The 13,920-nt window shown below is 52.1% G+C and overlaps 6 protein-coding genes across 6 annotated transcripts; 1 reads left to right on the plus strand and 5 right to left on the minus strand.

Annotated features, from left to right (window-relative positions):
* Positions 1-78: 78 nt before the first annotated feature.
* On the minus strand, positions 79-2,925 carry P170DRAFT_455422 (uncharacterized protein). The gene is made up of 9 exons (XM_024851522.1): positions 2,825-2,925; positions 2,748-2,773; positions 2,504-2,682; positions 2,149-2,432; positions 1,642-2,078; positions 1,186-1,225; positions 674-798; positions 474-595; positions 79-419 (listed from the first exon to the last, which is right to left on the minus strand). Exons 1-9 carry the CDS (start codon positions 2,853-2,855, stop codon positions 311-313), a joined length of 1,353 nt encoding a protein of 450 aa, XP_024706461.1. The 5' UTR covers positions 2,856-2,925; the 3' UTR covers positions 79-310.
* Positions 2,926-3,530: 605 nt separating this feature from the next.
* P170DRAFT_446295 (uncharacterized protein) lies at positions 3,531-4,410 on the minus strand (the record flags this gene model as incomplete). The annotated part of the gene is made up of 2 exons (XM_024850781.1): positions 3,531-4,105; positions 4,194-4,410. 2 exons carry the CDS (start codon positions 4,408-4,410, stop codon positions 3,531-3,533), a joined length of 792 nt encoding a protein of 263 aa, XP_024706462.1.
* A 1,174-nt stretch (positions 4,411-5,584) lies between these two features.
* Positions 5,585-7,825, minus strand: P170DRAFT_161355 (MFS transporter). Its single transcript, XM_024842573.1, has 8 exons — positions 7,569-7,825; positions 7,487-7,507; positions 7,368-7,425; positions 7,247-7,306; positions 6,896-7,181; positions 6,461-6,833; positions 6,288-6,390; positions 5,585-6,232 (listed from the first exon to the last, which is right to left on the minus strand). The coding sequence occupies exons 1-8, from the start codon at positions 7,683-7,685 to the stop codon at positions 5,781-5,783; spliced, it is 1,470 nt and encodes a 489-aa protein (XP_024706463.1). The 5' UTR covers positions 7,686-7,825; the 3' UTR covers positions 5,585-5,780.
* Positions 7,826-8,854: 1,029 nt separating this feature from the next.
* P170DRAFT_161481 (uncharacterized protein) lies at positions 8,855-9,222 on the minus strand. The gene has a single exon (XM_024842574.1). The coding sequence runs from the start codon at positions 9,133-9,135 to the stop codon at positions 8,905-8,907; it is 231 nt and encodes a 76-aa protein (XP_024706464.1). The 5' UTR covers positions 9,136-9,222; the 3' UTR covers positions 8,855-8,904.
* An 86-nt stretch (positions 9,223-9,308) lies between these two features.
* P170DRAFT_474708 (translation initiation factor 4B) lies at positions 9,309-11,094 on the minus strand (the record flags this gene model as incomplete). Its single annotated transcript, XM_024853173.1, has 6 exons — positions 9,309-10,336; positions 10,397-10,678; positions 10,743-10,820; positions 10,904-10,915; positions 10,969-11,013; positions 11,064-11,094. The coding sequence occupies 6 exons, from the start codon at positions 11,092-11,094 to the stop codon at positions 9,309-9,311; spliced, it is 1,476 nt and encodes a 491-aa protein (XP_024706465.1).
* A 1,174-nt stretch (positions 11,095-12,268) lies between these two features.
* Positions 12,269-13,633, plus strand: P170DRAFT_436247 (uncharacterized protein). The gene is made up of 4 exons (XM_024849118.1): positions 12,269-12,388; positions 12,558-12,671; positions 12,731-12,847; positions 12,937-13,633. Exons 1-4 carry the CDS (start codon positions 12,310-12,312, stop codon positions 13,248-13,250), a joined length of 624 nt encoding a protein of 207 aa, XP_024706466.1. The 5' UTR covers positions 12,269-12,309; the 3' UTR covers positions 13,251-13,633.
* The last annotated feature ends 287 nt before the right edge of the window (positions 13,634-13,920 follow it).

A 13,920-nucleotide genomic window follows, 5' to 3' on the forward strand; every position in this document is an offset into this window, starting at 1 on the left:
TTACCTTTCCATGCAACGGAGTCGAAGGAAAGCAGAGAGAAGATCATGCACATAATCTGAAATTCGTTACGTTTTTTGCTTTTTGCTTTTATCGCCACGAGAATTTGATTCAATTCACGACCATACAAGAAACCGCAAGCGACACCTGCAACTGCCAGAGCGTTAAGAAAATCCCCATCGTGTAAAAATTTTCCCCCAAGGTATAAAATGGTATTTGGAAAGAAATGCAGCAACGACGAAGTAGTGTTTGCCACTTGCTCCGCCGCTCCCGCTTCTTCTGATTGTAAGGTTTCCAGGTAAATTAAATCATTTAAGCCTCGGTGGTGACGCGGCCACGAGGGTTGGTGACCTTGACACCGAGGGCCTTGGCCTTCTCGATGATGTCGACACGCTTGCGGGAAGAGACGGCGTGGCCGATCCTGAGGTAAAGGTTAGTGTCATGTATTTGCGAAGTCGAGGTTGGAGGAACGTACTCAGCAGCGTAGGTGCGGTTGTGCATGAGGAGCAGCTCAACGTCCTTGGGGTTCTGGACGAGGAAGGCCTTGTGTCCGGAGGGCATCATGTGACGGGTCTTCTTGTTGCTTCCGTATCCGATCTGCATGTGAATGCATGGTTAGTATGAGATCGGTCTGAATGCGCGACCCCGCGAGGGGCGGAGACGGAGGAGACGTACCGAGGGCATGGGGATGTTGCTCTTGAAGCGTCTACGGACACGGTTGTCGATACCCTTGGGCTTGCGCCATGACTCGCCAACGCACTTGAAGCGGTCGGACTGGTGGCGCCAGAAGCGCTTGGTGCCTGTAAACCAGGGTCAGTTTGACTTTTCTCGATCGGATATGGTTGGCGTCGTGGTCGGATTGGTGGCGGACAGGTTGTCGGAAATTCTTTCTGGGTGGTCAAGACCATCGCAATCCAGATGTCGCCCAGCAAGTCAATGTCAATCGGTAGTCAAAATTTTCACTTCGGGTTCACGTCCGCTTCTCTTTCATCGGGCCAGGTGATGTTTCAAATTCGATCATTGCATAAATTTTCCTCCCAACCAATTCGCTCGCAAATCCAACTCTTCCGGTTTCTCTTCTTTCCATGATTGACATCGCTTGCTGAGGATAAAAGGATTGGACTGGACTGGACTGGACTTCGGGCAAAATGGGCAGGATAGATCTCAAGGATGGCAAGGCAACATACGCTTCTTGACGATGGGGACGTGCTTCTTTGCGAGGACCATCTGGACGAAACGATAATCAGTATGAGGCGCGACGAGGAGAAAAAGTCGTGGTATCCGGGAGAGTTCTCACCTTGTCGGTGTCGTAGGGTCCGTGGCTGGCGCTCAGAGTTGTCGTGACGGTTCGAAAACGATCTCAAAAATCGTTCGCTGAGGTTTGGCCGAGTCGGCGCTAGTGGCTCGCTAAGCGAGTCCCGTTTAGAGCGATTAGGGCTCGCCCGGGCAACCCTGCCAAGTCCCGGCATTTGCTGATGTCATTCATGACTAATTCTATTGATTGCATTGTTTTCATCTATTCTATTCTATGGCGTACTCTTAGTTATAAGGGCTAAGCACGAAGGCGACACCGTCTAGATCTGCAACTCCAGTCGCTTCCTCTCCCCGTCCTCCGAACTGCTCGTGAACATCCCCTCCATCACTTCCAGATCTGCCAGCGCTTCTTCCGGTCGCAATGCCTTCGCAATGCTGGTTCCTGCGACAATGCTCGCTCCGAACGCGCCGATCTCCTTGTTGACGCAGCGACCCTCGAAGGGTACCTCATACCCAGCTCCGTTGACCGTCACTCGATCCCCATTCAGCGATACAACGCCCCCCTCGCAAGTGAATTCAAACGTGGAATCGCTCAATGTCGAGCCGTATGAGATCGAAACCACGCCTGTCGCGCCCGACCGGGTTTTAACGGCTGCATCTACGGTGTCCACGGGAGCAAGATGTTGTTGCTGCAAACATGACTGTGCAGAGAGCGTGGCGAGAGGGTCACTCGAGCCGAGAATCAGCCGCAAGCCAGCGACCATATGGATACCGCCATCGAGGACGAAACCGCCCTGATACGCGGGCGTTTGACGCCATTCCGTTTCTGCAGAGGATCAGCTGAACGGGCTCTCTTCAAGTTCAAACACAGGCGCGACGATCCGGCAAGAACCTACTGTAGTATTTGGAGTCCGTTTTGATCAAGTTGCGCACGTTGACGCGGAAGTTCTTGACTCCGCCCAGCTTGCGCACTTCCTCGGCAGCGCGCACGAATTTGCTCACGTAGCGGAAGTTCTCTGCCACTGCCCACAGCGTCTTCGTGCGGTCGACGTTGGCTTCGTACCAGGCTATCAGGTCCTTCGCCGTAGCCACGTCTTTGGCAATTGGTTTCTCTGAGAGGACATGCTTTCCTGCTGCAAGTGCCTGGCGGATGAATTCGGGTTGAGCAAGGATCGGCAGACTGTCGCATAAGTATTGGACCTCGTAGATTAGCTCCTTGTTCAGTACCTCGTATGCTTGACTGAAACGTACGCGATGATCACCGCCGCGACATCCTGGCGCGACAGCAAATCGGCATAGCCTTTACCAGGACCGGCATCCTCCGAGTACAGGTCAATTCCGGAGACGCCGGTGGCGAGGTTTTGCGCCGATTTCAGGGATCGCGAATAAATGGCCTTGAGGTCGAACTCTTTGGCCGCTTGAACACCGGGCTAGCACGTTGTTAGGCCCCACTGGAATATGCCATGATGTGTATTGTAGGGCAATGATGCCATACCAAATGTTCCTCCCGTGCGAAAATCCCTGCCGTTGGTCAGTGAAATTGAGTTCTTCGGATCATCGATGATCGCATACCACTTCCGATGATTGCAACGCCCACCGACATGATTGTATGGTTTTCTTGTGATAGATCTAGTAAGAATCAAGAGAAATGTGTATATATCATCCAAAACGAGGTATTCACAAAGATTGACGGGTCAACGGGTCTCGTCGGCGGATGTGTGGATCGAGAAGCCCTCCGGGTTCCCCGTATCAAATATAACAAAATCCATCCTGAGCCCGGTGGGTCAAGTGTTAAATTAGCTCCAGACCCCGTTGGCGGGGTTGAGGAGGCGATCCCAAAGTGCTGCCGGACTTGCCAAACGCAATGCGAGTTCAAAACAAAAAGCGTCGTGGAAAGAGAGCATGCATGTACAGATGAATTATAGCCACCAATCCAAGTATAGCCAATATAATAGATGTAAACCAATATGAACAACGCCACGGTAGGCCGCAGAGACACTAATCCTTATCAGACACATCGAAACGATCTTAACCAAACGCCATGCCAAAATGCTGTTCGTAGTCTTCATGGGCGATGACCCCCAATCCATCAGGTCATGTCTCGTGTCAAATCCAAAAACTGAGATGCGTGGATGCCACCAACACAAGGGTATAAATCACCAAATGAAAATGACGGGCCAGTATCCAAAACCAAACAGAACGATATGGGGTAATCGGTGAAAATAAATGCCAAAAGAGAAATATAAAATCCAAGAAAAAAAAGGGTATCGAAGGTTGGTCAGCCGACCAAAGCCCGGATGCGTTCGACTCTCTCCATTGCCTTCTCCAGACGCTCAAGGCGGCTTCGTTTCTCGACATCTCGTCGTTCCAGCACTGCGACTCGCTCCTCCAACTTTGCTCGCGCTCTCCGTTCTTGAGCAACCATCTCGTTGGCTTGACTGAACAGCTGCGCCGTTAATTCCTCCAGTTCGGTATTGGCCTGCGTGAGTTGCGATTCCGCTTCCCGACGCAAGTTCTGCTCCCGGTTTAGAGCATTCTGCCATTCAATCCTTTCGTGTTCCGGGGGTTGCGGCGGCGAGGGCGGGGTTGGAGCGACAGGCTGCGCCGGCGCTTGTGGAGGCGTTGCCGGCGAGGCACTCGGTCGGCGATAATGGAGAAACGAGGTCAGGGTCGAGAGACGACCCCCCTGTTGGGTCTGCGAGTGGGATGATTGAGGCGGCGACAACGACCGATCGACTTCATTGGACTTGGCGGAGGACAGGGACGACACGGAGGAACCGTTGCGGGAGTTGTGCACGGCGGCCTGAGCGCGCAGGCGACGGACTTGTTCTTCGTACTCGGCGAGCTTTTCAGCTGTTTAGGATGATGGGGGCCAGATTAGCATGCAGGGTCAACTCCCGGCGTCATTGCCAACGCAGGAAAAGCGTGGTTCGGCTCTTACCCATGTGTGCTGCCTGGACATTCAAGCATTCGATATGGCCCTCCAACTCATGGACTTTTTTCTGGGCGTCGGGAGGGAGGGGTTGCGACGGAATGCCCGCCTGGCCACAGGTTGGGCAGCTCTTCCGCGAGACTAAGGCTGTCGCATCGGTGATGGTGGGAAGCATTCCGACCAGCGTGGTAGACGTTAAAGCGGTGGCCGTAGTCGTCGTCGACATTATTCGTAAGGCATAGGGAGCGAGGAGAATTGCGGAAGAAGGGCTGAGGAGAGAAAAGCACGAGAGAGGACGAAGTTGACGGAGGAAATGAAAGGGTGTCGCAGCGATGGATCCGTGTGTCGCGGAAAGGCCCGATGGGAGTCCGGATGAGCTGGCGGCTAAATAACGAATTGAGGAGGAGAAACAAAGAGATTAGAGAGAATGAAAGAACCCAGCGAACAAAGAGAAAGAGAAAGACTGGTAGAAAAAGAAAAGAAGAAGGCGAAGTGTCGAAGAAGGAGAAAGAGACAGGAGAAAGTCGGTGGATGGATTAATTACTGTATCCCGATCGTATCAGGCATTCCAGGCATTCCACCGTCTCTCGATTCCTTCCGACGATTCTTCACCTCGTCCTTCCCTGATCGCCCTTCCTCCCCCGGATCTCTCGCACGTGTGGATCGTCCGGCGCCACTCGTGTGAGTTCATGACTCGTCACTTTTCAGCCCTGGTACTCACTTGTCTCAGGCTACAGGGCTGTTTCTCGAACGAAATAAATCCCAGTATACACCATGATGCCTGGATGGCTCAACAATGACTGAAGAAACAAAAGTCCATCGCAGATCCAGCCATTAACTTGCAGCATGCGGCATTACCCCCTTGCAATCATCTGCCTAACCTCCATACAATCCCAGTCGCCAGGGAAACCCCCAGCCCTCAGTCGCTACAGTCAGGTACGGAGTAGTCCATGGCGATAGATGCATGGTTGCTCTTCATCCCTTGCGCGGAGATACGGAAGTTATGTTGTTACTCAGGTACTATCGCCGTCGGGGACATCCCTTGCATTGCAATGATCTTCATGACCCAATGAGATCATGGGACAGAAGTCAGGCTCAAACGTCAAAAGGTCGCTTCATGACTCCGCTTATATTAAATCCCAACTGCGGTCGAATGACGCCACTTTTCTGTGGTCTGCACAATGCGAGGGACGAGGCTGGGTGATAACCCAGGGGAACAAGGAGTATTTCTGCTCAGATTTCTGTTTAAGGCAACTCAACAGCGAAAGGCAAAACCGTTTAGTTGCGCAGATATCATGTCGAAATGTCAAAAGATAGCCTACTTACGATCTTACAACTGAAGAGGTGAAACTGAGGATCCGATGATTTACTCTAACAGCTTGCCTATACTTTGTTATAAACATGATCCCGCAAATTTGCAATTGAATGGACTTTTCCCTGCACAGCAAGAACTAAACAACCCTCGTGTCTTCATCATGAGTCAGCGCGCTCGAAGCATATGAAAACAAGAACGCTACTTCATCACCGACATAAATCATCACTCATTATCCAGAAACAAAACCCTTTTTCTGATCGGCCTCGTCCATAACCATAAGACTACTGATTGTCTACTAACCCCAAAGCCTGGAGAATAGTCCGGTCCGTTAAAGCAATGACAATCGCCGTCGCTGCGCTCATGACGCCAAAAGCGCAGGTCATAGTTGACCACCCGCCCAAATCCATGAGCAGTCCCGCAACCAAAGGTCCCAGCACCTGGCCTCCCGACCAGGCGACGTTGAAAAGCCCGTACGCTTGCGCCATCGCGCCTTGCTTTCCGAATATACCGGGGTGCGCTTTCTCCTCGCCCTCGACAAAATGGTCGACTTCGGTCATCAAAGCGACCATTTGCATGGTCGTGGCGATACCAGCAATGAATAGAAAGATGTAAAGAAGAATCTGATCATGAGCGGTGTTTTCTGTGATCAGACGCAGAAGCAGGAAAACTGGACAACCGAGGGAGAAGCCCAGGAATGCAATGAGTCGAGGACCACAGCGGTCGACGGCAGCGCCTATGTGTACTTTCATCAGTGTTGCCCTAATGTTGCGGTATTAGGGTCTACATACCAACTTGGGGCGAGGAAAATGATGGGGCGAATAGGGGCAGAAAACAGAAGCCTATCAACATAGGGCCCCATTTGAATGTTCGCATGACGTACAACGGAAGAACCTGAATAGCGAGAGCAGCAAATTAGAGACCAGGTCCAGCACAGACACAGGATTTCATGGTGAATACACACCGTGTCAAAGGATGAGTACATCATGGCTTCAACAACAGTCGCCCCCAGAGCAACAAGAACTCTTCGAGAGCAAATGAGACGCACCATGACGGGCATGGATGATACCCGTCCACTCGAGGCAGATTCTCCAATGTTATCTACTAGCAATTGAGTGCAATCCTCGGATGACTGATCCGATGAAACTGATCTTGCAGTCCCATAGTGGATACCATCCCCAGGTGCTGCATCCAGCAAGCTCTCCGTTTCGTTTACACCTGGTTGGGCCCACTTTGACGCCGTCTTCTGCTCAATCATAAAGAGACGAAGGAGGATGTCCAGAACAACGAGTCCAATAGCCATGACAAACACGGCATGGTATCCCAGCCGCGATAGCCTAGACCTTTGGTCAATGACTCCACAGACGATTATAGATATGCTCAGGTCCAAGCAACTCACATAATACCACCGATGAATGGCCCAAAGACCGTTCCCACTGTCATCGCCATGGAGACATACCCCATTGCAGCGCCAACCTGGTCCTTTCCCACTGTGTCCACCACAAGGGCCATCCCCACTGTCCACACCACCGCCGCAGAGAGACCCTGTAGGGCCCGCGCGATTACCAAGGCCGTCAACGTCGACGCGATCCAGAACATCACGGTCGAGCCACCCAATGCTGCCAGGCCGATAATGAAGGGTCCTTGTCGGGAGGTGCTCTTATCGGCGAAGTAACCAAAAATGGCTATAGTTGGTTAGACGACTGCCGTTGCGATCAGGCGAACTCAAACAGATAGGGACAGAACTCACGAGAACCAACAAACAGCGCGCCACCAAACGCAGCCAGCAAGATCGACATCCATTTCTGCACTGCGCATTCATGTCAACAGCGCTCTAGACAGCTTCTAACTCGACCATGGAGTAAACGTACACTCGTCGTCCGGCACTATCACACGCGTTTGCAAGACTACCGGAAGGATCGGAACGATCTAAGACGATGCAAATTAGAGATGTCGTGCTTCATGCTGACCATCAACTGGACACGCGTACCATGCCATAGATAAAAACATCCTTCACTCGCACATGTCAGCAAACCACACCCTCGATCTACCTCTCCAATCGACATCCATACCGTAAAGACCGCGATCGACACGACCGAGATCACAAACCGCTTGGAGGAGCGAAACTCCAAGTTCCACGGCGGCTCCGAAACCGGCCCTTTGGCGTCGTGGAGTCCATCGGCGTGCATTATGTTTTCTTATTCTAGGAGTCGGAGTAGAACAATTCGGATGGGCGGAAACAACACAAGAAGCAAGAATCCCGCTGGCAAACAGACACGAGGATACGGAAGCGACAGGATCAATAAAGAAAAAAGTCAAGAACGAGAAACGAAAGATGAAAACCCCCCAGTCCGTCGCGGAAAATGGCAGCTTATGCCCAATGGCGGAGGCTGGTAGAGCTGAAAGCCGATGCTCAGCTTAGCGGGGAAAAGGGATCCACCAGATTGGCAGATCAGACGGTGTGCTTGATTAGGCAGTGTTTTCCAGGTGATTACCGACTCTAGTGTGTGCGAGATGCAGAGGGCCTTGTTTCTGGTTCGGGCAGGGAGAGACTTCGTATAGAGTACTATAGCAATGGCATCGCATTGAGTGTGGTCGTTTGCTTGTCTTTTGGCTACTTGTCAATGAGCTTACTTCTGTGCTGAGGAGTAAGGTCTACCAATATCAAACATCCATCCTTGGTCATTTCTTATCTCTACTTGCTCTTCCCGAATCATACGGTGTTTCCCCACGCGGATCCACTATTCGTCTGATACTTCGTTCCGATCGAGTGTTGACATCCTATATCGGATAAAATCGCTCACTCTATCAGCGAGCCCCCACGCATGGTTTTATAAACTAAAGTTGAAATTCAAGATCAAGGCAGTATTCATTGTATACACGAAACGTACTACATGCATAGAAAGTCCCTCCTCCGACAGGAGCTCCGTTTATGTCTACCAATGGCCAGAGGAAGGGACCAACAAAGTCAAAGGGGGAAAGGGAAACAGGGTTGATAAGTAAGGTCTTCTAAATTCAGGACTACCTGCGATTTTCCATTCTTTTCTCATTCGGTTGGCATTACCTCTTCACGCGTTGCCGAGTCGTAATCTTATTCGCATGAGTGTCTCGTCAAAGGGACATGACTCCGTTAGAAGAACACGAAAAAGAAAGAGACTCCACACACGCCATTCCCCGATCCCAAACAACAACAATGAGAGATGGGGAATCATTCGACAAGGAAGGAAATAGAAAAAAACAAGGCCAAATCACGATAAGCAAGGGATCCGTCGCAGGGCCGCAACGCATCCCGCCATACCGGCCGTAATGGTCATCGGTGGATTCACCGTCCGTCCATATACAAGGGAATCAAGCAGCTCGCATCGAAGTTAGGAAAACAAAGGGCAACAAAACATGTGAGAAAACTTTTCAACGTGCCGACAATGGTAGTAATGACAGGGCGCAAGTCAGGGGAATCTTTGCCCGACGAAAGAGATCGTGAACCAAAGGAAGAGTCGGAGAGGAGAGAAAGCGACGATTGCAGCTTTGGGAGGGAAAACAGACAACCATCGAAGATAACCAAAACAACAAATCGGAAAGGAAAAAAGAAGGATCAAGGAAAAAGAACAGAGAATAAAATAAAAGAAAATAGATAATCATATCAGCTGAAACAAGGGCGAATGATCAAGACCTAGGATCGTGTCATTATTACATGACTTTGAGAAATCCCGAAAACATCCCATCATGCGCAGGCCTCGAAAACACCCTCCCTGTGCAAACGCGGCATTGGAATGGAAGTTATGGCTGATTTGGGGGGTATCCATTTGATCTATTTAAGATCGGTTCGGTCCACGACGGTTGTTGCGCTTACTCGAGGGTCCCACCGTGTTCCAGCCCTCGTCATCCGCAGCCTCGGCGGGCTGAGCAGGGCTCCTCCAGCTGCCATTCGACTTGCTCGCGGCCTCTTTCGATGCTGCGTCCGAAGCAGCGGCCTCCTCCTTCTGATCCTGATCGGCAGTCATGCCACTCTCATCCTCGCCGGCCCGCCGGAGGATCTCGAAGTTGGTACCACCCTGAGGCGTCTCGGCCGTGTCCTTGCCGTTGGGGTCAGCGCCCTCAGTCTTCGGCTGCTCCTTGGCTTGTCGCTGCTTCTCGGCCTTCTCGGCCTTCGCCTTCTCGTCGGCCTCCTTCTTTTGACGCAGAGCTAATTGACGACGCTCCTCGACTTGCCTCTCGCGGGCGGCAGTATCGGTCGGTCGCGCACCGCCGAACGGGCTGGCCTTGGACTCGGTGGCGGGAGCAGTAGCGGGGGTGGTGGTGGGAGCGGCCTCGGGGACGGTCCGTTTTTGGAGGTTCAACTTGGGACGGGTGGCGGGAGCAGCGGCGGCGGGAACGGGGGATGTAGGAGCGGCTGCAGGGGAAGTCGGGTTGCTGGGTTCCTTGGCGGGGGCCTGGTCGGGGCGCATCTTGGATCTCCAGGAGTTATCCAGCTCGGCCGCAGTCGGGGCGCGTTCCTGGAATTCACGTCGCGGAGGTCGGGAGCCGCCATCCTGGGAGCGTCCTTCACCCCACGCAGGCGAGCTTCGTCGGAAACTAGATCCCTCGGCAGCGGCCGGACGGCCCTCTCTGACCGGTCCACTTGTCGGAGAAAGAGGACCCTTGCGTTCCCAGTTGCCGAAATCACGGAACTTGCCGTCCGACTCGAAGTTGCGACGTCCGCCACCTGCACGTTCGCTGCCGGCATCGGACATGTTGTCGAGACCACGGCCAAAAGCGGAGCGGTCGGGCACACGACGCTGAGGGGCATCAGGAAGGGGACCTCTGCGAGTCCAGTCGAACTCCTTGACGTCGCGCTCCTTGGCTATCGGGACGGTCAGTTGGGTCTATCAGCCGTATCGAACGCCAGATACGAAACACTTACGGGGCTCGGCAATGCTAATTCGGATGGCCCGTCCCTGCAGGGTAGCGCCAGAAAAGTCAAGAGCCTTCTTCAGACCATCGACAGTGTCAAACTCGACGTATCCAAAGCCCTTGGGACTGTGGGTCAACTTGTCCTCCACGATGCGGACATTCGTAACGCCACAGTCGACAAAGAGGTCAGAGATGTCGGCCGAGGTAGCGTCAAAGGACAGGTTTCCGACGTGAACGGTGTAGGGAGGCTCCGTGGGAAGCGGAAGGGGCTCCCTCACGGCAAAACCGCGGTCTTTTACCCTCCAGCGTCAGCGACATGTCGACCTTATCGGCGCAAAAGGGGCGGGATTCCATACCGTTGAAACTACCTCCAAAGCCAGAGGAAGGAGGACCGGCACGGCGGTCACCTCCGAAGCTGGACTGCATGGGGGGAACTGCTGGATATTTAGACCATGGCCGTCGCAGAAGAAGAGCGGGAAAGGGCAAATTTCGCAGGAAGTGTGGGTGGGTTACGCACCGGCTAGAAGACCTTTGTGTCAGTAAAAGACCACCAAGATTACAGAGAAGAGAGTCGTCACTTACCAGGCATAGGCATGTCATCCATCTCATCGGCCCACGAGCCCAAGTCTGTTCTCATTAGCAGCGATCACCCCCGCGGGGAACTAACGGAAACCTACTCTCATCAGCCAAGAAGGTGCTGATGGACATCTTCTGGGCTTTCTGCTTTGCGGGCGCTGCACGGCAATAGAGTCAGCAGCCATCTTCAACGCAGCGACTGACCTCGATGGGGATAGCGAGACGGATCAGGACCGTCCCCGGGGTGCAGAGGAGGGGTTGAAACGAACCCATGATTGCGGTTGATGGAAATCCAGAAACGCGCCAAGGGAACCTGTGCGCGTCTCACGCAAAAAAAAGGGTAGTAAAAAAAGATAAAGGGACTTCCGAGACGGAAGACACGAGGCGATTAAAAAAATGACGTTTGGGTGTCTGGACAGAGTGATGTGCGATGGGGGTTGCAGGAAGCTCCGCAGTGAAAGAGCAGAGGGGGGAAAGTAAGTTAATCCGTGAGGATAATTTTTAGTGATGACGCTAGAAAAGTCAGCCTCCAAAAAGTGTTGGTGCGGTCTTTCGGTCTGCGCCTCGACCCAATCCCGAGGGCTTTTCTTTTTTTCCTTTTTTTCTACTTTTTTTTTTTTTACTTTGATTTATTTTCTTTTTTTCTTTGGTTCCTGGGAAAATTCAATGCGCATCAGGTGTTATTTTACGGGGAGGGATTAAATGTTTAGACATTATTTTTTTACACAATTTAAACGAAAGCAGAAGATTCAATTGTTCCTTTTTTTAACATTTTCCTTTTCCCAGGCGAGACCGGGGCTGTTACTGTACGAAACCCTTTCGGTTGGAATGTAACTGAATTCGTCCGGGGTCAAGACCACCACTTCCAGCGCAGTCGCTGCATTCCACATTCCTGGAGGAAGAGTCTCAGGCACCGATCGATCGCTCACGAATGCGTTTACCCACCGCAGAATGCAAACCTTGACCGGCAGTCAAGACTCACCTCAATGGTTGCTCCGTATTCCGGTGGTATTGTTTCTGCCTCTTGGCACGACTAGCCCTCGCCAATCCAAATCGAACCAGTCCAGATGGAGATCCCATTGGTCTGGTCGTCTGTCGGATTCATTCAATAGATTGGTTTTATTTATTTATTGTTGGTACATGTGCAGATATCCGACTGTAAGACTCAGGCTCGTAGTGAATGAATTGGAAAGTCCTGCCAGCAAATGTGAGATTATATAAGTGCACACGTGATTGGGTCACGTGCATAGGGACCGTCGCCGACCGATGCAAATGGATACTTACATCGACGGTGATTGCAGCCAGTGAGCATCCGACAGGACATGCTGAGTGGTTCCAGTTGACAGGATGAGTGGGCAAGGTAATCAACCGCCGGGTTTGCAACCCAATGCTTTGTTGTCCGCAGTTAAGGTGGGCGCTCTCAGTGGTGAGTATCGTCAATCCTCGCTTCTATATTTTATGTTTCGACTCTGGACGATATCTCCAGGACGTCGGGGAGCAACAACTACCACCACCATCCCTCGTGAAAAAGAAAAAGAAAAGAAGAAAAGCGCCGGCTTGATTGAATAACGGCACCATACTGACATACATTGCAGGCTCCGCGGGGCTCGTCTACGGTGGCATTTCCGGTGTGCTTCGGTCTCAGCACCCGGTGATCCATTCGATTTCCTGCGGTATCCACTGGTTTGCCTGCGGAACTTCCTTTTGGTGTGAGGTTCTCCTGCTTCTCTGGACCCCGAATTTCTACGCGATACTGATCGGTTGGTAGGGATAAGAAATGGCATCCTGGACCTGCACTACCAAGGCGAGGCGACTCCGCGACAGCGCGCTTATGTCAGCGCCCTGTCTGGCGGTCTCGCCGGCGGTGCGGTCACGAGACTAATGGGTATGCCCTGGAAATCCCCTATTGACATTGACGCCGGAAGAGGGTCGATGATCATGATGCTTAGCTGACGCGTGTGTCCATAATAAAAGGAGGTCGCCTTGTTCCAGGGGCTGTGATTTTTTCGATGCTAGGCTATCTCGGGCAAGGCTCGTACAATGCGATCGACACATGGCAGATGGAGCATGCAAATAGCCCGTCAAAGCCAATCATCCAGCGCATAGCCGACTCGAAATGGATCCCGCTGAGGTCTCTTTCCGACGACGACTATCGCGGTATGCTTAGCGAAAAATTGCTGAGTATCGAGGCCGAAATGAGCCTTATCGACGACAAGATCGAAGAACTGGAACGATCCAAAGCCGATTCAGGGTTTGCCCCGATGCCTGCCGAGCCTGCGGAAAAATGATCGCATAGATCGAGCATTGAGCAGCGAGGCGCTATTTCCAGAGTGATGCCCCCGATCGCTTTGGAACCCTTTTCGACATGTCGGTTTGGACTATTTACCAGTCGGGGCAGATGATTGGCCGAAGTCCGGGATATCCTCCACCCCGTCCGTTTGAGAGTTATCCATTTGAAACCGGGCATCTGAAGCGTTGAGGGCGTTCGCCATTGGATTTGCCTCGCAGGGGAAATGACGTTGAGATAGATGTATGGGACCCCCTGAGTGATCTGATCCATGGGGAGTGGATGGATCATGAAGCTCGGAGGTGCGAAACTTCGTCCAAAGCTGGCATCTTGTGGAATAGTATGTACAATAGCGATAATAGAGAGCCGATAGGTCTACTATGGATCAAGGATCATGTCATTGCCAAGGGGGCCTGGTGAGTTGTAACACCCTGGATGCATACCCAGAGATGCCAACCCGTACCAATCGCCCGCAGTCTACCTACGTAATTCCAGATTCTAGGAAGGAAGAGAGAAAACAAAAGAAAATACCCCAGGTAAAACAAAACAAGTCAAATCATTCGTATCCGTACATCAGGAGAAACCGGAGAATTCCACACCGATTTTATTTATTTTTTCTTCCCCTAGACGAAGCAGCCCCAGTTATTTCTAAGCAATGCCGAGACAGCCGG

This window comes from Aspergillus steynii (genome assembly GCF_002849105.1).
Source record: "Aspergillus steynii IBT 23096 chromosome Unknown P170scaffold_3, whole genome shotgun sequence".
NCBI classification, from domain to species: Eukaryota; Fungi; Ascomycota; class Eurotiomycetes; order Eurotiales; family Aspergillaceae; genus Aspergillus; species Aspergillus steynii.

Coding starts and splice junctions, on each gene's coding strand:
- P170DRAFT_455422 (XM_024851522.1), bottom strand. CDS start 2,855: ATGTCGGTGGGCGTTGCAATCATCGGAAGTG. Junction 1,226..1,641: donor AAGCGCTGGCAGATCTGGAA/GTGATGGAGGGG, acceptor CGTTTCGTCCAG/ATGGTCCTCGCAAAGAAGCA. Junction 420..473: donor AACCGCACCTACGCTGCTGA/GTACGTTCCTCC, acceptor CCTTTACCTCAG/GATCGGCCACGCCGTCTCTT.
- P170DRAFT_161355 (XM_024842573.1), bottom strand. CDS start 7,685: ATGCACGCCGATGGACTCCACGACGCCAAAGGGCCGGTTTCGGAGCCG. Junction 7,508..7,568: donor TGTCGATCGCGGTCTTTACG/GTATGGATGTCG, acceptor GTGCGAGTGAAG/GATGTTTTTATCTATGGCAT. Junction 6,834..6,895: donor CCATTCATCGGTGGTATTAT/GTGAGTTGCTTG, acceptor CCAAAGGTCTAG/GCTATCGCGGCTGGGATACC.
- P170DRAFT_161481 (XM_024842574.1), bottom strand. CDS start 9,135: ATGATTATCTATTTTCTTTTATTTTATTCTCTGTTCTTTTTCCTTGAT.
- P170DRAFT_436247 (XM_024849118.1), top strand. CDS start 12,310: ATGAGTGGGCAAGGTAATCAACCGCCGGGTTTGCAACCCAATGCTTTG. Junction 12,672..12,730: donor CTGCGGAACTTCCTTTTGGT/GTGAGGTTCTCC, acceptor ATCGGTTGGTAG/GGATAAGAAATGGCATCCTG. Junction 12,848..12,936: donor TGCGGTCACGAGACTAATGG/GTATGCCCTGGA, acceptor CCATAATAAAAG/GAGGTCGCCTTGTTCCAGGG.